General features: G+C 39.4%; 2 protein-coding genes across 2 annotated transcripts in view; one reads left to right on the top strand and one right to left on the bottom strand.

Annotated features, from left to right (window-relative positions):
• Window positions 1-215: 215 nt before the first annotated feature.
• vgll4b (vestigial-like family member 4b) lies at window positions 216-18,268 on the top strand. Its single transcript, XM_079242796.1, has 5 exons — window positions 216-548; window positions 5,232-5,460; window positions 12,695-12,953; window positions 13,273-13,387; window positions 13,890-18,268. The coding sequence occupies exons 1-5, from the start codon at window positions 467-469 to the stop codon at window positions 14,144-14,146; spliced, it is 942 nt and encodes a 313-aa protein (XP_079098922.1). The 5' UTR covers window positions 216-466; the 3' UTR covers window positions 14,147-18,268.
• A 240-nt stretch (window positions 18,269-18,508) lies between these two features.
• Window positions 18,509-26,481, bottom strand: part of atg7 (ATG7 autophagy related 7 homolog) — a 75,443-nt gene continuing 67,470 nt past the window's right edge. The window contains exon 18 of the mRNA XM_079241532.1: window positions 18,509-19,462. Within this exon, the coding sequence (XP_079097658.1) occupies window positions 19,430-19,462 (33 nt within the window). The 3' untranslated portion in view covers window positions 18,509-19,429. The remainder of the gene's footprint in view (window positions 19,463-26,481) is intronic.

The raw sequence follows: 26,481 nt of genomic DNA, 5'->3' as shown, positions 1-26,481 counted from the left end.
GCTCTCTGAATGTGTTTGGAGAGGCTGATCTTGCGCGTTAAACATCCCTGTTATTTGAGGCGCTCCAGGGATTTAGTGAGCATGCCCAGTACGCTCCTCTCCGCAGCAGTGGAAACCACTGCTACAGCATAGGAGTCATACCAAGCATAGCCTGCGTGTCAGTGCAGTCGACTTACAGCTGGCTGTGAGGAGAACTGTCGCTTTATTTTTTTAAATGTCTTTTTGCCCTTTATTGCCGCTATACATTTAATCACAATTGGAAAAAAAAAAAAAAGTTGAGTCATTTTTTTAAACAACCGCGAGATTACTTTCCGCGGTGGTTTTTCTATTAAGGGGGTTTCTGGAAAACAAAAGTTGGAGGCTGGGCCTTTAGCTTTTTGACCGTCGCTCGAGAAGAGAGGAAAAAAAGCTGGTCTTTTTGTTTTTATTTTTTTTATTTTTTGTTTTTTTAATCAAAGCTCGATAAATGCTACTAACGAAGATGGACCTGTTGAACTATCAGTACCTGGACAAAATGAACAACAACATCGGCATTTTGTGCTACGAAGGTAAACGGGACTGTTTGCTGCCGCAGTTACGCTTGTTGTAGGAACGTTACGGAGTCAATGTTCCCGACGTGGTTGGTCGAAGTTTTCTCTCAAATTAACCTTGTTTTACTATGGGGCTGTTTCCACACTAGTCAAGAAAGGCATATATATTTAATCTTACACACGTTCATCGTTTGAGTTTATGAACGACAGAGTTAAATGAATGTCACTGTAAATTGGTTATTGCTTCACGTTACCTAGCCTATATAATCTTATTATATGCTACTGGATTTTATTGTGTTTCTATATGCTGGTCATTAGTGAAGTACAAAAGTTAAATTCAGAAAAAAAGGATGTGTATGCCATATTATTGTGATATGTCTGCTAAAGCTCACGTTTTGGTTTCTCAGCTGCTTTAGGTTCTCCAGCTTTGAAATACATCTTGATTGTTGGTCTCTGTGGTTGTAGTTACTCTTTTTTACATTGTGGTTTCGCTCGTAGGTTGTTTTGTATTTATTATCTAGTGGAACATATTTCAGAAGTTCCGGACTTTTCTTTTTTTAACAGTTCTGCATGTAAAGTAACATTAGCAGCTCAGGAATTCATGTTTTAAGATGCTGGGCAGAAACCTGGCATACTTCAGCAGAAGTTACTTACTTTGTACATGTCCTGCTAATGTTTACATGTCTGCCATCTCTTTTAGCATGCAAGTTAACAGCCCACTATAATATTAGCGTTTCTTTAAAGCATAGTTAAACATGTCAAAATTGGGTGCGAACATCAACATTGATATTTTGCATTTGAGGTGCTGAAACTATACACAGAGCCCGATGGAAATAATTTAGGTTCACTCTTAGTAAAACTTCTTGTCTAAGGTGATTTCTCACAATTATTTTTTTTAACAGATTTGATCAGCTTTTCTTGCTGATTGTGCCCCCCCTGCATTGTATTATCATACTCTCACCAGTTGCTGTTGCGTTGAAGTTCATATAACATACAGTCGACTTGTGATACAATTAAAATGTGTGACTGAAAACATGTTTTGAAAAACACATGATCAGTACTTCATAAAGTTTATGAAACTAAAAGAAATGGATAGGATGATAAAGTTACACTTTTGTCTGTCCTATTCTTTAGCTGGAAAAAAAAGTGTTAGATTACTGTAATACCTCCTTGGGAAATGTCAGGTGAGATTCTTGTTTTAAGACATGTGATTTTGAGCATTGCTCAATAGTTTTGGAACATGTGCAATATTAAAAAGTTTTTTTTCCTAAAGCTGCAGCTCTGTCGAATGCAGAGAAACCTGCCACTTGTCCAGGATTGTTGTCAGTCAGAATAGGGAGTGTGTGGGTCATCATGAAGCTCCTTCTTTCTCAGGTTTCGGGAGTGAGGAGTGGTATTTTTACACTTGTGGACTGACTTGATGCCACTTTGGCATTAGGAACTTGAATAAAACTGTACATATCTGTCTCTGGAGGCACATTGCTGCAGTAGTAGTCCATTTTTTGCTTTTCAGGTTTATCTGGAGTGTTGTTTTTAGCTGAGTGAACTAAAATCAGACTCCATCATGTGCCTTATGATAAGAAAACAGAGATAAAAGAACAGGGAAAGAAGCTTAGTGGTAAAAAGTATAAAAGAAAAGCCCCTCGAGTTCAAACATGTTGAGCCAAGAAAGGATTGGAAGAGCTTTGTGATACTGTGGGTGTCCTGACTTGTTATTATATGCATGAGCACACCTACTCAAATACATTTCCTGGCAAACACACATGCATGCTCATACTGGTACACTTTCCTCAGAGCTTCAAGTCTATTTTGAAGCTATTGCATTGTTATTACTGTTGACACTCAATGGCAAGTGCAAGTGTGACGCTCTCATGTATAGCCATATAGCCATACCATACATTCAGGTACCACTACAGTAAGACACTATATGGCACTGCCAGGTAGGAAAAATCCAAGGGAATATTGTATTAAAATTTTGTTGTCCAGTTGGAGTACAAAAGTAAACTGGGAATCCCTTATCCTTTCTACTGAGCCCTATAAGGATTAGTATATCCTCATGTGTCACACTAACACCGATTTCTACGACATTCTGTTTGCTAAATGGTTGTTATCTTGAGGATCCAATCTCCTGCAGACTTACTGTTCCCATTTAAATGAAGATAATCTCTTTCCAGCATGTGGTAATAGTTGCATCTTTTTTGGGGGAGTGTTTTCTGTCAGTTGTGTGACATTTTTCTCTCAGATTGACCAACAGGGTATGAACTACCTGCTTGTCTCCTAATGTTAATGTTAATAATGTTATTTCTTGGACCCTCTATATGTTTTTTTGTTTATCAGTATCACACCTTTTCTCTCTGTAAAGCTGTTATTTTTTTGAGCCTGTGAAGAGTGCAAGGAAATACTAACCTTCTCTTTCTGTTGATGAATTGAGAGAAAACAAACAAGGCTGAAAACCACCTCAAAAACGTGTACTTTTTGTCAGTTTCTCCTATTTTTGTCTGTACTCTAGATGGTCTCTGTCAGAGATTAAACCAGTATAAGACTGGGCTTAAAAGTTCAGCTCATACTTGAACCTCTGTGAAAGAAAATTCTTTCCTATGTTGTTTTGAATATTTTAAAGAATAAAAACCTTTGTGGACTGAGATGAGAAAGGCAATGCAGAGGACAGTTTGGGTTACTAAGAAACCCAACCAAAAATAACTACTTTTGCTGTTTTACAGAGAAAGAAGACATGCTACTACTCATCTTTTTTTTAAGCATCTGAAAGCAAAAGGTGAAAGCGAGAAAGAGACAGAAATGGAAAGAGAGAGGGGGCTCTCAGTTTGTAATCCAATCTCATCCTGATTCAGAGCTGTTTGAAGTTCTATCAAGAGAAATAAGCTTTGATCATGCAGAGTGAATGAACTAAGAGAGGAGAGTGGAAAAAGCAGCGAAGCCACAGCAGAGTTTTACTTCTGTACTGACCTCTTTCCACTGATTGGCTATTGGTTTAACCTAATCAAATCTTACATTGGAGAGCTTTTTATTTTTGTAAGAACCAAGGAAATTAACTAAACTACTTGGACAACAACTACAAGTCATTGTTTTGTGTCGAATATAAACCACTGCTATTTTTAATACATTGAAGCATGCTTTTTTTAATCAGTGGTAGCATGAGTTTTCCCTTTTCTTGTTCTTATCTGTCCTGCAATTTAAAGGAAAATTGCATAAAATTGCAAATGATTTTGCTGTACATACCATTGTGTAACTTAGTCTATTTCAGCAACCTATTTTGCCTCCTGATGTGCAAATGTGAGCATCTATTATATATATTTTTTAAAAACACAGCAAATATTTTATTATTGAAACTCTGTTAGGGGGAAAGAAGGCTTGACACAAGTTGGCTTCAGAGGTAAAGGCATTCACCCATGTGCTAGTTTACCAGGAGCATTTAGAAAACAGTCCTACTCAGTCCTCAAAGTTGTGTATTACAAGAAGATCCCTTTTAAGTATTTTAGTCTGCTTCATGTTTTCTTAAGCTAAACTTCATAACCTCATGCATGTAAAATGCATCCCAGGGCTGCATTGCTTTTAAATCAGTACGCTTCATTGTCAAACTGAGTAGTATACTGTTACTTAGGCTCAAATCTGGAGTAGTTCAATGTGAAGTAGGAGTTAAATCAACAGTGTTGACTTTATACGGTCAAACGTCTGTGTTTGCAGGGGAAACGGCCACAAATGTACTCTTTGTTTAGAGTTGCGCTCACTGATAAGCTGTTGTATGTGCTGGATCCTGGTTGGACAGTGTGGTGTCAGAGTCCTTCTCCTTTATTGCCATCCCTCTGCCCTGCCAAAAAACAATGATGTCACTCTTGTTGCCATGGTCACAGAAGGGCGAGCAGGAACATGCCAGAGAGAGGAGGAGCTGTGGCTGTATTTCTGAGGCCATGCACAAACTAAATATAAATCACAGCATTGCAAAGAAAAGAGACATTTTATTACATTGGTTTTATACAAGTATGTGTAATTATTTTGTGAAATCTCAAGATTTTATCCAAAACCTGTACAGAATAAGCATAACTATTTCAAACTGCTTTGTTAAATTCATGATTATGCTGCTACTTTGCTCTCATGTGGGTCTGAATTGGGATAAAACAAGAAAGAGTATCAACTAGCTTGTGATGAAGCTCACAGGTAGCTGTGGGGAAAAATGCAATCGGAATGGGAGCTTGAGTTCAGGCGTTTTGTTTTCCTTGGGAAAATTTAGACAGATACATGAGGCCAAAGCAGTGGAAAGTCCCCGTTCGGAGACAGAGCCAGTGGTAGTTTTCCTGATTCTTTTTTGCTTGTACTCCTACTCACTGACAACTCTGTAGGCCCTCTGTACCAGGACAAGACTGCAGAGAGAGAAATAGTTCACACCACACACATGTATGCGGAATCTATCCACAGCTATTTCTCCCAAAACATTCCTGACCAGATACTCCTCTGCTCATGCCAGAGGTTTATCCCTCACTCAGCAAACTGCACAAGTCAACAAAACCCACAGTTTAAGCTGAAACACAACCTCAAAAGAAAAGCAGTCATTCATTAGTTTTAGTGGCCGACTTATTTAGTTAATCTACTACTTGAAAACTATCATTCTGATATGTTAAAATAATTTATTTGTATTCTTACTGTCTTATTTCTGCTTTTTTTCCCCCACTTGTTTTCCATTTACAGGCGAAGCAGCTTTGAGAGGGGACCCAAGACTCCAGTCCCTGTCTCTATCCTCATCTTCCTCCTCCTCGTCTTCTTCATCATCCTCCTCATCTTCTTCTATCTCCAGCCACAGGACTGGTCCTCCTCCCATCAGCCCCACTAAGAGGAAGCTGAGTGGAGACCAGGGAGACAGCGACATGGATGACAATGAGCATGTTGCAAAGATGAGCCGACTGTTTGCAGCACAGCTGTGAGTATGCACATGTGAGCCATAAGGTGCTTAAATATAGTTTAAAAAAAGAAAAAATGAGCATAAAAATTACATCTAAGGAGTGTATAACTGTTAATTTATAGATTTTTGTAAAATGAGACAGTCTTTTGAACAATCTTGCTTTCTAAATGTTGCTTATTGGTTTATATTTACAAAACTTAGTCTTCTTCTTGTGTGTATGCGTGTGTGCATGCAAGCGGTTCTCTTAGCAATGTCTAAAACTGCACAGAGAATGTTCTTAGGAGTCCCAGTTTGGACTTCAGGATGCTATCCTTGGTTTAGCTGGCTCGACAGTGTTACACACCTCTTATAGCTGTGCTTCTTTGAGAGCTTGGAGACAGGGACTGCACAACAGGAAAATTCCTCTTGACTGTGGTGGTTAAAGGACTGCAGGGCAGGGGGCAGTGTAGTCGGTCTGCCATAGCTGAACCAGTCATGGGATGTCCTCTATTGCTATTTGTTTCAGAGAGGCAAAGAGGTGTTAGGCAGAGCCGTGCAGGTTTTCATGGGATCTAGTTTCTCCCAGTACATCCAGACTGATAAAAAAATATATATATATAAATCACAAGGTGAAAGAATGGAACAAAGCAGAAGATACTGGACTGAAAGCTGGATTATATATTTATTCAACTTGGTTTTTAAAATAGCACACTGCACATTGAGTCCTATACTATTAGCTACTGAATTCTAACCGTCTTTTAATTTTTAAGGCAGTGGAAAACTTGCAGCTGTCATTGGAAATACCTGGACAAATAATATCCCAGCTTTATTGAGAGGTTAACATACTGATGATGTTTCTTCTTGAATAGGGTGAGGGCTCATACTCACTGAGTTTAAGAAAAACAATGTAATTACAGTCCCCACGATCCCTTGCTTGTGTGATAAGCTGCAATGCTTTTAGTTCCAGGGGGAAAAAAGCATGACTTGGGAATCAAGGTGTTCTGGTGGCATAACGAAAAGGGGGCCGTTCCTTCATCTTGTGACCATCAGAGCTCACATAACAAAGGATTAGCTTGTGCGTCTTGACATTTCCGCAGTTATCTTGTTTTCTGCTTTAGATGTGTGAGCAGTGGAAGAACTAACACGGCACCAGGCAGTAAACCTTCTCTTGGTGGATTATTCTGTTGTTTTTCTGCCAATGAGCCATTATATATGCACTTTGTGGTTGACTTCTGCATGCATTCATAACCAAATTCTCCCACTTGTGTATCACGAGTTGAAATTTATTTAATAAGTAAGTCTGTGTGCAGAAGTACAAAAAGACTTATTGTTGTATCAGCTCTCATTTAGTCCCCCAGCTCTTTACTTGCATCCATTTTTCTTGGTTAGAATAAGCTTTGTTAAAATAAGAACTGATGTCTGGGATGTTTCAGGCTTTTCAGGCTGCTCGTTGTACCAGCATTATTTCCTAGACATAAGCCATAATCCCCTTATTTAATCTTCAGTTTGACTTTCAGTCCTGGTGCTGTAGGTTAATCTCTGTCCAACCAAAGTAAATTGCTTGCTCACTTGTTACAACTCGGAGGCAAATTTAGATTTTAGCTTATAAAGACATGTTTTTGTTGAGGTGCTGTAGTTCTTTTAGGGTCAGTTCAGATGGGTTCTTTATTTTTCCCCTTTTCTTTCCCTGATAAAAGTAAATGCTGAGTGTGACTTGTTGAAACTTGCAAACAGCTTCTTGATATGTTTTCTAGTTTCCCTTTGTGATTTTTACAGCCAGCTTAATGATAGGTAAGATAAATTAAGCTAAAAATAGCACTGAAAACACTGTGGAGAGCTTCACAGTCAAACCAGCTTTATGGTGCTACACACAAGCATTCGTTTAATTTAACTTAACTGAGTTGTAGGAAGTGTGATTAGCCCCCCAACCCCCCCACCAAAAAAAAAAAAAAAAAAAAGACCAGAGATGGTAATCTATCCACTCTAGCGGTTGGATTTGGGATGTTGCTGGCTGCCTCTGTCTGTGCACGCTGTTCTTTTTACATTGACTTCTCAGCCTGATGTTAACTGATGCTGCTTGTATAAAAGCTTTTGTGTTCATTTATGTTTGTAAAACCTCTCTGTTTAAGTAGTAGTTTCCTTTTGTGCTGATTATATTGTTTTTGAGTTTTTGTTATGTTGACTTCTGTTGGCATTCTTGTTTTCCCCGTTGTCTTTAAGCTCAGTCATATTTTGGGTAAGCGCTCAACACAAACAGAGCCGTCACCTGACACCTTAGATTCAAGGTGGAGCTCCAAAGGTAGACATTCAGGTTTCTTTTGTTGTCTAATCTCAACAAGACAGAGTTGTAGAGTGGAAATTTCATGGAGGAAGGGGTAAAAAAAAACAATTATGAACAGACTCATGAAGACCTATGTATGGATTTAGCTTTTGTCTACAGCGTTTGTCATTTGGTTGTCTTAGTGTTAAAAGCCCAATTCATTTTTCCTTTTGCTGTAAAGTTGATTAAAACCTATTTGGAATAGATGGAAGATGAAAAAGAGAGAGTGAAAATGTTTTGGGGGCAGTCGTAGTGGCAGCTGACGATGTGGATGTGAGTCCCCATCTGTTTATAAGTATGCACATCAAGTGCAACACTGCGTGTGTGCTTTCCCACCTGTGATCATCTGTATGTGTGCTTGTGAGTGTGTGTCTGTGTGGGGTGAGGTCAGGCAGCAGGGACTACTTTCTCATTTTCTCTGCGGAGTAGGAGGAGTCTTGAACAAAGAAGCCTTATCCTGTCCACTGGTGCCTGCGGGCTGGAAGCTTGCTGCAGCCTGTTTGCCTGCCCGCCACTCTGCAGTTAAAGACCCACCAGTATAAAAATCCTCAGCTGTTTTATTCCTCAATAAAAATAAGAGTCAGATGTATTATTTAGACTTTTGGTTGGGCAAATCAGCAGCCTGAAGTTTTTTTTTTTTAACAGCAAATGTTTTACAAGGGTTTTAGCAGTAAGTTCTATATTTTGTTGATTCCTGGTAAAGATTAATCTTTTTAGAGCTAAATCAAATTTTATTTCCTTCAAAATACTAATAAGTAGTTGTCTGATCCACCACTTATGCAGAAGTGCACAGTCAGAGTGCGATTAATCCACTGACCTGGGAAAAATGTAAGATTTTTAGAAGACAGTGCTTTCTTTAAGCAAGTGGCTTTATTGAAAAGCTGAAAAAATATCCTGACAACAAAGGGTAAATATCAACAATAGGCGATATCTGAGTTAGATTTTTGTTATCTTACATTTAGTGACTAGTAAAAAATCTGAGCAAGTCAAGTATTATAGCATACAGAAACTGCAGCTGGGTTTTACTGGGAACTCCATCAGTAAGTTGTTCTCATGGAAGTTTCTCCAGAGGCCAAATGGGGAGAAAATAAGAACGGAGAGTTAGTGTGTATGTATGTGTGTCCACAAGCCTGGAGAAGTCATTGTTACACTCTTGTTTTACATGAGACTATTTATGTAATGAGAATGTGAGGAAAGGAAGTAGCTTTTCTCCAGTGTATGTGATTTTGTGTGTTCACATTGTTGTCTGTGTCTTCTTGTGGTTATTCTCATGTTCTCTCTGCCTCAGCTTTACATACAAAACTTTTTCTTTAGTTGTCTTTCTTTGTCAGTGAGTTAACAGGGAAAAGAATTCATTCTATCAGGGTAATTGTAAACCAGTGGATGTAACTCAACCTTGTTCAATTCTGCAAAAGTTAGTCTTACTCAGGGACTTGTCTCTAAATTCACCTTAACATCTGTTAAGGTGAATTTCCTGTGGGTTTTGATTACTTAACGCTGCAAATATTATAACCATATAATATATATATATATATAATATATATATATAAAAATATACCCTGTGGAGCTTGGTTTGGTCCTGGTTGTAGTGGTCTAGCCTTCATCCACTTCCACTGTTTTCCGACCCCCCCTTTTTTTTCTTTCTTTGGTCTTCTCCTTTCCAATCCTTGATTCTTTCCAGATGTTTCCTGTGTGTATCTCTTTTTTTTCCTTTCTCTTTTTGAATTCATTTCTGAAATGAGTAGGATGTGAATGTGTGTCCAGCCAGAGATCTGCAGGGAGAGTTTCTCTGCAGACTTCAGTGTACAACTGTGGGAAAGTATAAAATATTTATAGCTTATGTGCATTTGCAAAGTACAACATATTTAACTCACCAACCCTGTATTCTACTATAGATTTAGGCTTGGTGTACATAGGGGGATGTACATTTGTAGTTTTTGGTTTATTCATTTTTTTTCAACTTGTATTTCATTGATGAAAATTGAACAACAGTTGATTTTTAATCATTCAGACAGTCACAATCTTCAGCTTGAGGTTAACTTGAAGACAGGGTGTCATTTAAATGGTAACTAAAAGGACTTTACTTAATGACAGATTTGAGTAGTTTAATATTGTTCTGGATATGTAACCACTTTATTTATGTGTTGAGGGATTTTTTTTTTTTTAACTTTGCGTTTTAAATGAAGGGATCTTACAGTAAATCCCAACCACACTGACTACCACTAATGCCAAGCTGCACATAAACCAGACTCTTGTAAAACAGAATCAAACAGATATCTGCTCCTTGTCTCACTCTGCCAAGGAGTTCATTATCATACTCGGTATTACATTTTATGGAAAACACATCACTTACAGGACAGGCAATCCAGCAAGTGTTTTCTCGCCATAATGAGACCCCTCCTGTCAAAATGTTTGAGTTAAGAGTTCTCACGGTCTTTGTCTTGCTTCTACATATACTCATTCCCTTCTGTTTCTTCTGCTCATTAGTACACTTGTCTTTTTCTTTTACCACTTTTAGCTATTATCCTCTCCCCTATCCTAGAGCCAATAACTGTTCAGTTTAAGCCCTTTCCATGTGTCATGTGTACCTCTTACCATCTATTCTTTACATCCTCTCCCCCTCTCCCCAACTCTGACCTTTAGTGATAATTGAGAGGTGAGTAAAGAGAGGCAGAAACAAAGAGCGAGGGTGGGTTTTGAAAGCCTGATCCGCGACATGAAATGCGGTTTGGTGGGTAATCAGATGAGGGGGTGGCGGGTGTGGGCAGGGGATTCAACAGCTACACCATTCATTCGATGGATTTGTTGATCTCATTCACTGGCTCGTGTGACAGTCCCTCTTGTACGGAGATGCAAGCATGCCATGATGACAGTTTGGAACTTCGACAGCCTCAATAAAGACTCAGCTGCCGAGAGGAGAGGATTTTCATCCCCTGCTTGCATCTTTTCTTATGAATTGGTTCCAAAAGTAATATAGCATAATTTATTTTGAATTATTTGATTGAAAGTATACGTTTATTATTTTACTGGAGCAATAAAAAATCTATTCTCGGGGCACGGATACCACTAAGGGCAAACATATCCGCATGTTGGTGAACATTGGGCCAGGGCTTATGGAAGTGCTGCCAAGTCTATCCTTCTTGTAACCCTCAGGAAGTTTGCTGCAGATTGTGAGAGAAGTAGGGGAAAGAGAGACAAAAAGAAAGGGGGGTCTTTGCTCGTGTAAGCTCTCGGCACAAACGAAGGAAAGTACCGACCTCGCTTTTTCACAAACTAAAGATCTGCATTCACATGCAGCTCCTTCTCCCCACCTCTTCCTCTCTGCTTTTCTGTTTTCTGTGTTATTTGTGGAGTGTGGTGCTGTAGACTCCAGATGCTTAACGCATCAGCCAGGTTGCCTGGTCACATGGATATACAACTGTCAGCTTGTACTTGTTGTTTTGCATCCAAAGAAACCTTCAAAGGTTTCTGCAGCTTTTTCATCGCTATGTTTGTCGTGGGTTTTCATTTACACATCCCTTTGGCAAGGAAACACCTCAACTATTAAGCCTGAACTGTATCTAAATAGTATTTACTGTTTGTCATTGTAGGAATAAAGATGTTAGTTGTGTGTTGTTGTTTTTTTTTTTATCTCTGAATAGATGAATACAAGCTGGTGTTTGTTGATGTGGAGAGTAAGAAGTGATGGTGGCGAGTTCACTAAGTGTTGACTCCCTGAAAGTGGGCGTCAGTTTGACAGAAGTGGGTGGAGGAGCACACGCAGACACACATGCACATAGGCAGAAACAAAGAGCCGCGACCAACAAAATAATCACTACCTGTTAAACTGCAAACAAGTCTGCACAGTATCAGGCATTAAACTCTGCGTATCAAGCACATCAAAGTCATTATCATCAGAGCTGGAAACAAAAGCCCAAATCTGTGTTGTGTTTAGCTCTTACTTAAAGCCCTTATCATTATCTTGGCTTTTTAAATGATTATAATACGATCTCATGCTTGAAAAGAATAGCAGGTTGTCTTTGTGGTGGGAACCCCATGTGTTAAAAAAAAAAAAAAAGTGACCATCCTGGCTTCTTTGACCTTTATTATTTGGCTCATGGTTGCGGTTCTGTGTGGATTCTGTGGAACAGAAGGGTGAGAGAATTGGGGAAAAAAGTGAAGGAATATGAACAATAACAGATAAATAAAATAGTTACAGTGAAATTCTCTGGCATTGTTTATGCTGGATTAGCTTTGCAGGATTTTTAATGTTTTCATTTGACAGAAGTAGGTGCAGGTGGCAGCAGGCAAACTGCAGAGATAAAGTTGGTTTTTCTCTACAGAGGAAACTACTTTAAAGCTTTGAACTCAATGCCAGGTTGTCTCTATGTGCAGAGATAAGTTTGGAATCCACCCATGTTGGATAAATTTAGGAGTGTTCCCCTTGCCTCACTAGCATAGACTCTTTGAGTGTGTGTGTCTGTGTCAGAGCGTGTGTTTGCACCAAATGACCTGATCAAACCTGCTCCCGACTTAAGAAGAAAGTCCATATGAATTTTGTGTTTGAACTTAGTCAGAAATGATTGCTTTTGTTTTTCAGACTGGGCTTCTATTGTTTGACATAAAATCTTAATTATTTGTGCTGTTAATTCTCTCTCATTCAGCCGCGTGTTATTCTAATTCTTAATTTATCCCTCCCCTGCTCATCATCTCTTTTATCTAGTTTTCTTTTAATCTCACCATTCTAACACTGAGTTTTCGATCATATTGGATCAAGTTACTTAGGTTTAGAATTGAAAGATTTATGCTCATTAGATAACTGGCAGAACCTTTTCTTTCTAAAATGTTAGGATCTTAGATTTAAGTACAGAAACAGTATGTTTACTAAATCAGGGGTATGTGTACATATATAAGAAACTACTTATTGGACAACACAAATAATGTTCCTTTCTCTCTGTTTTTGTGGTTTGCCAGGAAACCCAATGGAGACTATCGCAATTCCCCCATCACCAAGGACCGTAGTCGAAGCCCCAGTGATCGTGTGATGGTGCCTGGAGCTTTGGGAGTCCACAGCAACCACCTGTATAGTCACACCCACCATCACCTGGCTAGCTTAGCCAGCATGGACCAGCCCCTGGCACTTACCAAAAATAGCACGGTGGAGACCGCACGCAGTAACACAGCAGCTTTGGCCACAATGCCACACACAGTCAGTGCGGTGGAACGCCAGCAGGTAATGTGCATCTGATGCCTTGCGGCCCAATACGGAAGACAGCTTTAGTCAATTGTTGCTAGAAGCCCTTAACCCTGGTCGTTTCCCTCGTGTATTACTTGCTGCCGTGGGGATAAAAAAAAAGCTCATTTGACTTGTCAGTAAAAGTGATTGTGTATCTTTCTTTGTCCAACCTTCTTTTTGGTCTTTCATCTTTACAGTAAATAGTACCCTATCTTGTTTTTTTTTTATCATGTATTCTTTATTTTCATGTCCTTTTATCTGCATATGAACAACGTAAAATCAGTCATTCAACCCAACGTTTGTCTCTGTGTTTCAGAATCGCCCTTCGGTCATCACATGTGCCCCTGCCAACAATCGCAACTGCAACCTGTCTCGCTGTCCCGTTTCTCACAACGGCTGCTCCAGCCTCGCTAACTACAGAAAAATCAACAGTGAGTAATGCGAGTTTGTCCGCTGCAGCAGAGACGTGCAGCTCATACTCTCCACTCAGACTCAGAGTTTCTGTTCATACCGCATCAATTACAAAAAGCCCAATTTCATTTACAATCTTGTCTGTTATCTATGTACATTAAAAGTCACTTTGGGCAAAGCCTTATTTGACTTATTTGATCTATCCACTCTGTGTGTGTCATGTTTTCTGTGGGTTGATAAATTTATATTAGCTGTTTTTATGATCGCAGTGAAATCACGATGATCTCATTGAGGTTAACAGTGAAATTTTAAACGGCAATTTAATATTAAGTGGAAAAAAAAGAGGGAAAAACTGCTGTGAAAAGTGAAGTGGGTCTTTCCAGTGAACTAAAAATGCACATTACAAGTGTTTAAACTGGTTTTTAAGCAATAATCAGTCAACAGACTGTTACGTAAGCAAATATCTGAAATATTCCTCTGGTCACTATTGGTATGCTAACAAAAATATCCTTTGGTTTTTAGCCAGCACAGCCTGCGATCCTGTGATTGAGGAACATTTCCGTCGCAGCCTTGGGAAGAACTACAAGGAACCCGAACCCACTGCCACCAACTCTGTGTCCATAACAGGCTCAGTGGACGACCACTTTGCCAAGGCGCTAGGCGAAACCTGGCATCAGATCAAAAACAAGGGGAGTCCTTCTTCCTCCGGCAGCAGCCCAAACTCCTCCCCCGACAGTCACATGGTCAATCACAACCACTCCCCTTCTGTCGTCTCCTGAAGGAGAAGGGAATATCTCCAGTTACCCCAGCTCACCCATCATCCCTGCTCCAACATCCATGTCCCACCACTTCAATCTGTCACTAGCATCCCAGAGGGAATGCCTGCCTGCTGGTCTGCTCAAAAAAAACAAAACAAAAAAAACCAGTCAAAACCCTCAAGCCTGCTCACTCACTGTGCACTCACAGAGGATCAACCAAGCAATAAGGACATGGTGACTTTTCCCTTCTGTCCTCTGGTGTGCTAATGCCAGACAGTAGCCAGAACTGATGAGGATCTCAACTGGAGCATCAGCTTGCCCTTCCAGTCATACTTCCCTGCAAGAGCTTGGAGCCAAGCAAGTGTCTGTAGTTATATGTACATAAGCAGAGAGAGGAAAGACTGTCTTTTAATTATTAACCCTCTCCTTTTTTTTTTTTTTTCCTTCTCATTTAGCAGTAGTTTTGTGTACTGATTCTGCATTTTGAGATGCGTAGCGTTTTGAACGAAAAGATAAGTGAGAAACACGTCTTGGAAAACAATCACAAACCACCTGTCTGTGCTACCAAAGAAACCTCAGACACGGATGTTTATCAATGCCCACCTTGAAAACACAAAAACCAACAGTAAGCCATCTCATAAATCCCCCTTTGTTTATCTGTCCCAGTTCTCTCATCCTCCTTCTCTCTCCTGTGCATCTAGTTGGTTTGTTACTGTATGTCTCCTGATTTGCACTACTGCCTTTGAAGGTAAAGGGTCAGTTTTGAAATCTGGCATAAAACACTGTGAGGTTGATGAGACTGATTTTGATGCAGTCAGACATTATTTCACTTGTGTTTGAACCTTTGTTTGAGCTCCCATTAACTCTTCTTTAAAGCCCACCAGAGAATAATAATTTGAAGCATTTCTGGAAATGCGCAGTAGGCACATGCTCTACATCATATGTTTGGTAGGACATAATGTCTGGTGTGGTAAATAGTTCGGTATGGAAATAGTTGGAGGTGGAAACGATTCTCCTACATGGACACGTCACCGTAGATACCAATTTAAATGAAACCATTTTGTGCTCCTTTCCCAAAAACAGGTTTGAATAACCTGTAAAAAGATGTTTGTCTGTACGGCAACATTAAAAAGAAGTTAAGATGGAAGATAAATTCACTTTCTGCTCCTAAAGTTCATAAAGGAAAGATTTAAAGATAATGGAACGTACCTTAACTCATCAAAATGTATCGATTACAATAAATCCTTCTACTATCCTCCATTCCCACTTTAGCTTTAAATTAAACTCAACATTTTCAAGGATCAGTATAAAAAAGGCAAAGTTAAATACCGTCAGTTTCGTACTTCACTTTACAAGCAGCTAATTGTGGGAACAGTCGCCGCAGCCGTGATGAGAGAAGATGAGGATTCAGAACGGATAATCAACCTGACTGTGTTGAAGGTTGGGCTTTGCTGAACTATGTGCTTTGATAGGTTTCATGGGTGTAACTGCTGACAGAGATTACAGGATAGATGATGTCGCATGTCACTTTGTGGTTTTAAAAAAGAAAGAAAGAAACTGGTTTCTCGAGCAAAGGAGAGAAGATTATTCAGATGTCAACACACAACAACACGGGTGTTGTAATTGTATTTAGCTTACACCTCCCCTCCCTCTCCTACACACTGTGGTTTGAAAGATTTGTACAAGGTTTTAAGGGTAAATTAATGCTTTTACAGATGCATGTTTTTGTTTTGTTTTTAATAGCTGGTATCTATTAGTGTTTTTAGCATTTCAAACTAACTACTATTAGCCTTTTTCATCCAGACATTAGTCGTTACTTCTTTTGTTGTCAGTAACGGACATAGACATTACACTCACTGCTGGGTCAGTTGTACTCCATATTATTATTTTTATTATTGTTATTATTACAGTTTTGTATTTTTGTTTTCCATTTATATCAGCATGGTAACAAACCTCTATAGTGGGACAGCCTCCAGACAGGCTCTGTTGAATGAAGCTAGCTGCAACTCTCAAAATCCTCTTGCACTGCAAGGCGTTAGCTCATTCCCGCAGCAGAGCGGTGGTCCTCCTGGTGTTAAGTTGGCTTTGGGATGTCCAGCTTATATAGGTTTTCTTAAGATGTTGATCCATCAGTGGTACAGGATGCTACAACCTTCAGCATGACTGAGCTGACACAAAGTTGTCAGAAGTTTGTCTTTTTTTTTTTTGTCTAAGGTATCCTTACCTTTACCCACAGAGCTAACCCCAGCACTTGGTAAAAAGTCTTGCAGGCAAGGTGCTTTTGGGAAAACGCGTATAGTTAAGAGTTAGTGATAATGGCTATCAGACATCTTGTTGATGTGTTGGTGTCTTAAATTAACAGTAAAAAGAAAGACCGACTAAAAATAGGCTTGGGGGGGGGTGGTAATTTTTTCCTGCAGTAACACCACACTGCTGGAGTATAAGTTGCATCAAGGTGGCATACATTCCTCCATTATCAAACTTAACCTAGGCCTCATCCACAGTCAGTTTCTCCATATCAACAGAGCTAGCACCCAGGTCGGCCATACTGTACGATAAAGGAATGACCACAATTTATGCCATAACGTTATCAAAGACATTTTGACTTGTGTGTGAGAGAACTGGTTGTTAAAGCAGAGTGTGTGTAAAAAAAGTGTTCTGTATGAAATGGGCAGAATCATTTCATGTCACTGAGCTTAAGCTAGCAGGTGATGAGGTTTAGATTTGCTTTTCAGCAGTTTGTGATGCCGCTCCATGAATGGAAGGTGGTCTCTCTTCCCTAACATGTCCGCACATTCCATCATCAGCCATCAAAACCGATGCCACAGAACCAGGACTGATAGGAAAAGTTTCACAGGGGTTAGAACCCCACATTTCATGGGGGAAAAAACAAAAACATCATCTCCATGTGTCTTCTGTTACCTGTTGAAAGTGAGAGGGATGGTGAGTTTTAGCAGGCGGGTGGGGTGAGGGGTGAGGCTGAGCTTAAGGAGCTGTGCTTTAGTAAGTGAAAGCTGTGAGTCAGAAGTTCACCTGCAAATCAGCCTGTTAAAGGTCTCACAGCAGTGCCTATCCCCTCGTCAGATCTACATGGTGACGATTCATATCCAGCGTAGTAAAGCGTCAGGCTAAAAATATAAAATTAAAAAAAAAAAAAAAAGAGGGAAAGGGGTTTGGTTTTGTTTTCTATCACTATTTACTTTCTTGTTATCATTTCACTACCACCCAGTAGGTAGGAGGTGCTCTCGTTTTGGCACACACTCCCTACACACTGTAGGAAAATCACTTAATAAAAAAACTTTTTTTTTTATAATAGGTAACTATAAGACCATCATTACGCTGTGCGTAACGAATGTACAGAGAAAAAAAATCGTAGGTATTTTTTGAGGAACAATTAATTTGTTAATGATATGTAGCTATTTAATTGTTTTTTGTTTTTCCTGTCCTTATATTGTAATCATTTCTTTTTTTTTTTTGTGAAAAAAGTTGATCTTTTTTGTCTGTAGAGTTTGTCTTGTTAGAGTAAAGGTTCAAGTGCAGGAACACAGTAAACGTATGAAACCACAACAAGCCACAGGCGTGTCGCCGACAATCGCTACTTCCATTGGTCTCCATCCTTCTCCAATCATTTAACCTGGACTCGATCATGCGATTCCTGAGACATATGAACAAAACTTTTATTTGGCTCCTCTCGAGCAATATGCATCGTTTGCATTGATGGAATAATTTCAGCTAAGAAATAATATATATATAAAAGATGTTAGTCATGAACAAGCAGACAGCAGAATGAATTGTGGGTCCTGTTGTGCAGATGAAAAGCTGCACTACACGGAAACCCCATCAGTCCATTTGAGGGCATCTAATGAAACGACCCAAGTAGCAAAGAAGCTTGGAAATATTACCAGTGAATCTGCCAGTTTCCATCTGTTATCAAGTTGAATATTGAGCAGATAAATCAAAGAGGAGTTGGTCTTACTCTGACTGCACCACATTTTCCCAGTTCCTTTTTTTTTTTTTTTTTTTTTGAAGTGGAAGTAGCTTGTACTTAGTGGTAGTAATAATCTGAACTGTAAGAACGTTTCTATCAAGAAACAATGATTTGTGGCTCTGTGTCTCCTACTAAAAGGTTTTGGCAGGCCACCTTTTTTGTACGTAAAGTAGCTTTGATGAACAATAAACTGCTTTTAAACCACCGTCTGCGTTGGCCTCTTTCCTGTTCCTGTGCATTAATGTCAAAGTTTATGGAGATGCTAAAAAATGGTGAGTATGGAAACGTGTGCTGTGAATTCCACATTAATCAATGATCTAAAACACTGATAATAAACAGTAAAGACTCATTTTATTTCAGCTTTTGGTTACGTACAGAAGAAAACAGACAATACAGCTATGAGAGTCGTCAGTTGCAGAAAAAAACAACCCTGTGCTTAGTTAAAATTAGGAGACAAAGACTAATAATGTGTTGTACATATTTTCCCTTTACAATTATGGCTTTAAAAAAAAAAACCAAACATTGTTGAGTCAATTTAGTCATTTTTGCTCTTAATTATTATGCATAATTACCCCTGATTTTGGTAAAATGTACATATAATTTGTGGAAGTGATCAGACAGAGGAGGATAAAAAGATTCACCAACATGCATGAACAGAAACCACTCTGGAACAGCAGTTACTCCACTGGCTCTCCATACGTAGGTTGCAGGACGTGTTCAGTAACATCTGTGTGTGCAGGTTTCCTCAGAGGAATCCGAAGCTGGCCGTTCCACCAGCTGCTCTCTATCTGTCACAGTCTTTAGTAGACAGACAGATAGTGGTTAGCTGTTTTTTTTTTTTTTGTTTTTTTTTTTAGATTTTCACCTTTATCTGAAACTTTCCCAGACTGAATGAGTGAGCAGATGCCATCAGTTTCTTGCCAACTGACTCTTCAGTAAACCTATGAAATATGTTGGAGAGATTAAAACTGTGAAGTATTCTTACACACACACACATACACACATAGTCTATTCGTACAAACATTGATGGTTGGATTTCTTTTTTTTTCTCAGGGAATACGAGTGACTGATTAAACAACAGGTGAAAGGTTCAGATACATTCTCCATATTATACAACAGCTGTATAAACACAACATTAACAGTTAGGAAGCAGTTCCTGCTTCAGACATTGTGTGTGTATTTCCTGCCCAGCTCTGATGGTCCGGCTTGTACCTAATATAAAGAGCTGGTATTTTGTAGATGTGAAAGTCATACAGGAGGAATAAGTGTGGGTGTGTGAAGTCCTCCTTTGGCTCACGTTCCACTGCCTCAGACCTTCAGATGCTCTCATCATCACTCATATCCCAGATCTGATGAGGAAAAAGAAAAGAGAAGCAGCTATTAAACACTGAAATGTGGTAGAACATTCCACAGAACGGTCTATAGTCAGAAGAAATGGTTTCAGAATTCCTTCGGAGCAGATTTCAGGAGTTTGGTTAAAGACAGCCTCTGGAGTTCTGTTGCCATGTAAAAATGTCAGATACACATGTAGGGTTCCTGCAACACCGTGTGTATTCTCAGGGTGTTCTTAAAAATATTGAATGTATTTCTGTCCTGGTAAGATATATTTAAAACACGAGTTGGCCACACAACCAAGAACGTTGGTTTCAAATGGAAATGAATCTGATAATGTTGTTAAGACAGGACTGTTGGACTACGCCGGATTGTGGCTTACCAACAAAAAAAAGTTTCATATACCCTACAAATCATAATTCTGATGTTCTTTGCTTTGTGACTGTGTGATTCTTTACATGACTTATTGATGGCTGTGAGACATACGAGTCAGATGTTACTAAAGTTGGCTCTTTGCTTCAGTGGAATTCAGCAGCAACAGGATATTTTGTGGAAGTGAGTGTTTAGGTGTAGTTTTGATCCTGCAGTTTTCCCCGGAAGATGGTGTCGGATGCGAGTTACAGAAAGACCACAGCAACCGTCACCCAGAGTTAAACAGGTTAAAAAGTTCTGATGGGCACATGTGGTCACCACTTCAGAAAACCTCCTGGGATTTATTTTTTGATGCATGAAACTTGACTGTTAGATGAAACCGTTAATGAACAAAATACAAAGTGCTTAATTAAAACCGGTTTGTGAGTATTTATAAACCTTAAAACAGATCACTGGACTAGGGTAACTATTTTGGGTATAAAAGCTGAAAGTAAAAATGATCTGACTCTCACTTGGTGCTCTGGTTTCCCTTATTGAAAATATCATACCTGGACTTCTACCCCTCCTGCACTGGAACGTTTAGCCATATTTGTGTATTTGTGCAGAGTGGCAGTTATGTGTCATCTTTCCAGGGCAGTCCAATACTACTTTTTTTGCCCAGACAGTCATTGTAAGGAATCACAGACATAGCTGATGTCAGTTTGTTGAGTCAGATTCTGGTTTTATGACACAGACAGTAAAATAAACAGAAACCATACCATTAGGTCATCTTTTTCTTTTTTCTTTTTTTTCTTTTTTTGGCCATGACTGATAAGCCATACCTCAACTTTATCATTTTAAAAACACAAAAGCATCAAAAATGTTTGTATCAAATTGGTTTAAACATTCATTTGTTTTTGATTGTCGAGTTTTCTTTGCACACTCTTCTTTGCAAACTGAGTATTCTTTTATAATGGACTGATGATTCAGATGAAATATCATTTAACATTTTGACTGATATTAATCTCGATCATGCCATAGTTTGGTAGTGATATGAATAATAAAAACGTTAACTAATAATAAGTGCAAGGGACATCAAATATAAAAACTACTGTTGTGATATTTTTGGTTTGTTTCAGTGTTTTGTATTGAGTGGCAGTCGCATTTTCTTTTCTGCAAGAACTGGTTTACTTCCTGTGGGGAAACCTTTTCATGTGATTAAATATGTTTTTCTATTTTTTATCCATCAATTGATGACAAATTTTGACAGAAGTCATTTTGTCACTGCAGTAGTAAACTACTTGTGTTTTGAACATTTTGCAGAGTTTTGTGAGCATAGATGCGCACAGTTTGCACGAACTGCCTGAGCACACAAGATAATATAAGACAGCCTTTTTGGTCATTGTACAAATGATTTACAATGAGATAGGTGGGGCATATCCCTTGTACAGTATACTTAGTGACACGAATTACACAGTGCAAACCCAGTGCATAAAAATATAAACTCCTGCATTACAGAGCAGCAAGAGCTGCGGTCACATGTTTGGACACACCTACTCATTCACAATGAAAGAGCAGCACGGTCCAAACTTTCCACTGGTTCTATAGGTCAGTGTGAAACACGAGTTAATTTTCCTCTGACAAGAGTCATAAATGTTACATTCAGTTTGAAAAGGAGGTGGAGACACAAACAGGATCTGAGGAAATGATGAATAACAACATGCACTTTGAGAGAAAGGAGAGCTGGATGTGCACCAGATGTTTAACAGCTTTGAAAACAATTACTCACAATCACTTCTAAGAGGTTTGTTACCAGGAAGTGACACACACACACACACACACACACACGTCCACATACAGTGGAGCCTCCTTTGCAATAGTGTGTCAGTAAACAATGCTGGCCTTCTCAATGGCAGCAGATTCTTCACATTCTGCGTCTGTAAGACGTAATTCACATAGCTCTAACAACACACACACACACACTGAGCACGGACGCACGGGCACGTAACTCTGACACACACATGCCGCATTCCTCAGCCTGTCAACTCAATGAGCTGTAGTGTGACATTCAATAAAGAAAATGCCATCCTGGTACACTGTCCAGCTTTTTAAGCTTTTAATATGAGAGAAAAACAGCTACAAAAAGCAGAAGTCGGACGGATCAGATGCATGCTGACTGAACAGACGGAACTTAAAGCTGGGGTAGGGAATGATGGGGAGCTAGCAAGATGGGAAAGTAGCACCCTGTCTTGGCTCCTCCCCCTCTGGTTTTTCTATTTGCGTGATTCAAGTTTTTTTTCTTACCACCGCCAAGGAGGTCATGTTTTTACTGCCGTTTATCTGTTTGTGTTCAAGATAACTCAAAATGTTCTGGACGGATTTTAATTACATTTTCTCGAGTTGCTGGAAATGTGAAAAGGAAGAACAGGTTTAATTTGGTGGTGATCAGGATCACTGTTTGGATCCAGGAATTTTTTAATGCCGTAGCGGAGGTTTTCGCTCTCCGAGTGCTTTTCTAGTTCGCAGATTTTTCCACCAACAATTTTCTCTTTCTCGGCTGTTTAGCGGGAGGAGGCAAATAAACCGAGCCAGGTCGGAGAAATCCTTCTAGCATTTTCTCAGCCATGAAGAAGCTTACAAAACATCAGAAATGAACAACTTCAATTCGGCCCGAACGTTTTGATTGGTCAGAGTTTTTACAGATTTACAGTAAACTGAGGGGTCTAACTATATTTCTTATTATTAACTATTTAAAAATGTACAGACTACTATCAGGACGAGGAACCACTACATCCAGAGTAAAAAAATGTCTCTGAGCAAGATTACCTACCCAAGCTTTAAGAGATATCCAATTCCCCATCTGTTGAATCACCATTAGTTATTCACTAGGTACCAACGAATTAAAACAGGTTTTTATGTTATAATAAATATATCTTAATCTGTATTATAACTTTTACCAAGCTGGAGATCCAGTATTTGGCAGCATTGTCTCTTTGAATCATAACTGAAAAGCTTACGAACGGATTTTGATCAAATTTTCAGGAAATCTCAGAAATAGAACAAGGAATAAGTGTATAAATTTTGGGGGTGATCCAGATCAAAGGATTTTTTAAAAAAGGATTCTTTATTATTCTTTGCTAGCATATTTACATTGATAAACTTTGCTTCAGACCGCAGCAGAGGAATCAGCTGTTGCAGAAAGGGACAGGCTACTTGGTGTCAGAAGTAAGTCATGTTTTTGGTTTATCAAACCATGTTAGCAGGTGCACTTTATGATGGGATACGGGTACGATCTGAAAGCTGTCACACACAAAGTCGGAGCTTGTACTTCTTATATGTACAGTACATTATTGAAAAATCTAAAATTTAAAGTTAGATGTGTTACATTCAAGTAGGAGACTGAGGATGTCCATCTGCCAGTTAAACTGGTTTCAGAACTCATGCATCTTCCATTTCCATATTAAATGTTTAAATCATTCTTAAAATAAGTGGGATGGGCTAAAATAAAACTGGTGCTTTTAGTGGGAACTTTAGGATGTTTTCTTTACTTTTTATGATTGTATATGCAGATGTTAGATCTGGGCTGTGTGATGGAGGGCAGTAAAGTACATTTTATACCCAAATAGAACAGACCTTTGTTTTAGATCACATCAGAGTGGTTACTATTACTTCTGAATATCAACACGTTTAGTAAACAGAAATATTTGTATATAAAACAGTAAGTCTACGGCTGCCTATGTTAACTATGTTAACCTGGAGACTACATTGGATTATTAACATTTTACTCTACACTTGCGTCAAAAAGGGTGATGCTTTGACTGTACTTGATGTGAATCAACAGGGAAGCTGTAGTGAGAAGTATGGGTGTTCCTGGGGCCAAAAAGTCATTAGTGCCAGCAGCCAACTAAGGACAGTTGCCTAACTTGTCCTGTTGCACATAAAACTTGTTACAATGTCCACTGTGGACATACTGGAGCTCAAGTGTTTTTTTTTTTGTTTTTTTTTTTGGAGTGAAGTCACAGGGCAGTGTGGAGAATCAGGGACAAATTCATATCAAAGCTGGACGCTCTGCATTTCTGCTTCACTGCTGCTGTGGAGCAGCCATCAAAAGGACAGCAAGCAAAGAGCTCTTTGAAAGCCGGCGACACCGGAGCCCCTCTCTGGATAGCTGCCATGCCACACTGATGGCGTGTGTGTACGCGCGCGGGTGTGTGTGAAATCTTTTGTGCAAAATGGAAATGGAGGTAGTGGTAGAAGGGAAGGGGGGGGGGGGGTATTCTGTGTGTGTGTGTGTGTGTGTGTGTGTGTGTGTGTGCGTGTGTGTGTGTGAGGGGGGGGTTGATTATGTAACATGAAAAGCTTGAGCAAACTGAAGCCAACACATTTACTACACTCTTTCAAGCAGCAATGAATAGTTGAGATGTTTCTCAACTTCTTACATCTGTTGCTGCAATGCATAAGCAGATTGCTGGAGAGCCAAAATCAGCTCTGTCCAATTAGAGAGCTTATTTATTTCACTAAACCCTTTTGTTACAAGCCGACTAAATAATTTCAACCTGGATGGAAAGCACTGAAAAACAAGAGATCCGACTGTATTCATCGTGAGAAGAGCTGAATGAGTCCTGACAGAAGAAGAAAACACAGAGCTCTCCCGTGATCTCATTTACCAAGGCGCTGCATGTGTACAGTGTGTTTCACAGGATTGTTTATGTTTAGATTGCAGAGATACTGACCTCTAAACTCCACCCTTTCACTACAGTGATTGTCCAATCACAGCCCAGCAACCGCAGTTAGAGATAAAAACTGTTAAATGATGTAAAAGTGGTTTCAGCTGGGCTGCAACATTTTGCTGAACATTTTGGGGGCAGTATTCGAAATAAGTGAAGGAAAAAAAATAAGCTGTGAGCTGCTCTAGCCTGTGTTAGTGCCTTAGCTTTGCCCTGCTTTGCAAAAGCCAGAATACAAAGTGGACAAATGTCTTTGATCTGATGGAGTGAAAAGTGTCATATGATGAAGCAATGCAGCATTGCTTTTACCTGTATTAACTCCCTACATTGCTTTTGATGTTGTATTTTCCTAATGAAGTACGTTGTTGGTCGACCCGCTCCACGTTATTTTCTACAAATTAGCTTTTGGCCAACATGTAGACTAATGTCAAAGAGATATACATTGTGAGGTTTTACATTTTTTTTTAAAAAATAACAAAAATGGCCATCTGGAGGAGCTGAGAGCACCATGGACAGGTACAAGGGTTGGGCGATATTTCCAAAATCTCCTATCATGATATAGCTCATTTTATATCCCCATACTGATTTACATAGCAATGTAAAATTGTTTGTATAATTTTGTGTCAGTCATCAGTTATTTGTTAGATGTGCTTGGCAACGGCAGCAGCGATCTCCTTCCATCTTTGGGAACTATGGCCGTAAGACGTTTCACAGGTAAATAAATGCCTGTCGCAGCGTTTGAGTCTGGAGTTTATAATGAGCGCTTTAGCCACCACTTGATGCTGCTTTTGCGGCTTTTGCTTGTTGATTTTATTCTTTATTCTGTATTCTTTATCCTGAGTCTTGTGCAGGTGCTAAAATGAGTTGAGTTGTGTCGGAGTCCGTTGTTGGGACTGTGAGCTAGTCTGTTGTCAGTTCCACGTCTGTCTTTTTATCAAACAAACCGCATCCACGCGACAGAAATTTCCCCCTTTATGAACAAGCTCATCAGTTTGGGTTGTCTGGTCATCTTTTAGTGAATAACTCTGCTCTGAATTGCATCTGCTACCTCTTTCTCCATGTTTGTTTATGTATTGCAGCGTGCATGCTGTGAAGCGCATCTTGACGTAAAATACTGCAGTAAAGCACCTCATTGTGGCATAAACATAGACTGTATATAAAGAGATGGACGGAGCCTCTGTGATGTCACCCGTTGGTTTCTCAAGAGCTGAATTGAAGCTCGGTGGGCGGTTCCTACCGTTGCCATCTTGGCAGCGTCATGCACGTCGTCTCACCCGGAAAATACAAATATGGGCAAAGAGGTGGAGCTGAGAGGGGGGCTGTGAGCATCATAGTGGACGATTGACATCGAGCGAACTCCGAGCTTTCTGTAGCTAAAAGCTAGCCGAGCTAACTCCGAGATAACAGGAGCTAACCAGCTAACGGAGGTAAGTTGTTAAAACTAAGTTGTTAACCGGCTAAAAACCGCGGTTGTTTTACGTTCTTCTGACTTGAAGCAGGAGATCGGTACCTGTCAATCAAAAGGACACGCCCCTAAATATTACGAACTTTAAGATTAAATTACTTTTAAACTGGGGAGTTAGAAAAAAATTCACTCCCCCCACAGTTGTCATGAAGGTAAACCTGACCTATAAACCGAAAATGGATTATTGTACCAGGCTGTAAACATGTTTATTTCTGCCGTGAAGTTGGCCTTTTTAACTTTTTTAAACTGAGACTATGGGGATTTGCTCTGTTTTGCAGCCAGACCCTAGTGGATGAAGGGGGAACTGCAGTTTTATGCACTTCCACATAGGCTTCACTTTTAACTGCCGGAGGTTGCCGCTTGGCCGTAAATGATAGAGCCTCATATGAAACGATAGACATTTTCTATCGTCCAAAAGATATATATCGTCCTATCGCTCAGCCCTAACAGGTTCTGCTATGAAGATGAACTACCTAAAATAATAAGAAAAGAC

Source organism: Telmatherina bonti (genome assembly GCF_933228915.1).
Source record: "Telmatherina bonti genome assembly, chromosome: 6".
NCBI lineage: Eukaryota > Metazoa > Chordata > Actinopteri > Atheriniformes > Telmatherinidae > Telmatherina > Telmatherina bonti.
This window is presented reverse-complemented; position numbering and strand designations above follow the sequence as displayed.

Coding starts and splice junctions, on each gene's coding strand:
- vgll4b (XM_079242796.1), top strand. CDS start 467: ATGCTACTAACGAAGATGGACCTGTTGAACTATCAGTACCTGGACAAA. Junction 549..5,231: donor CGGCATTTTGTGCTACGAAG/GTAAACGGGACT, acceptor TTCCATTTACAG/GCGAAGCAGCTTTGAGAGGG. Junction 12,954..13,272: donor GTGCGGTGGAACGCCAGCAG/GTAATGTGCATC, acceptor TCTGTGTTTCAG/AATCGCCCTTCGGTCATCAC.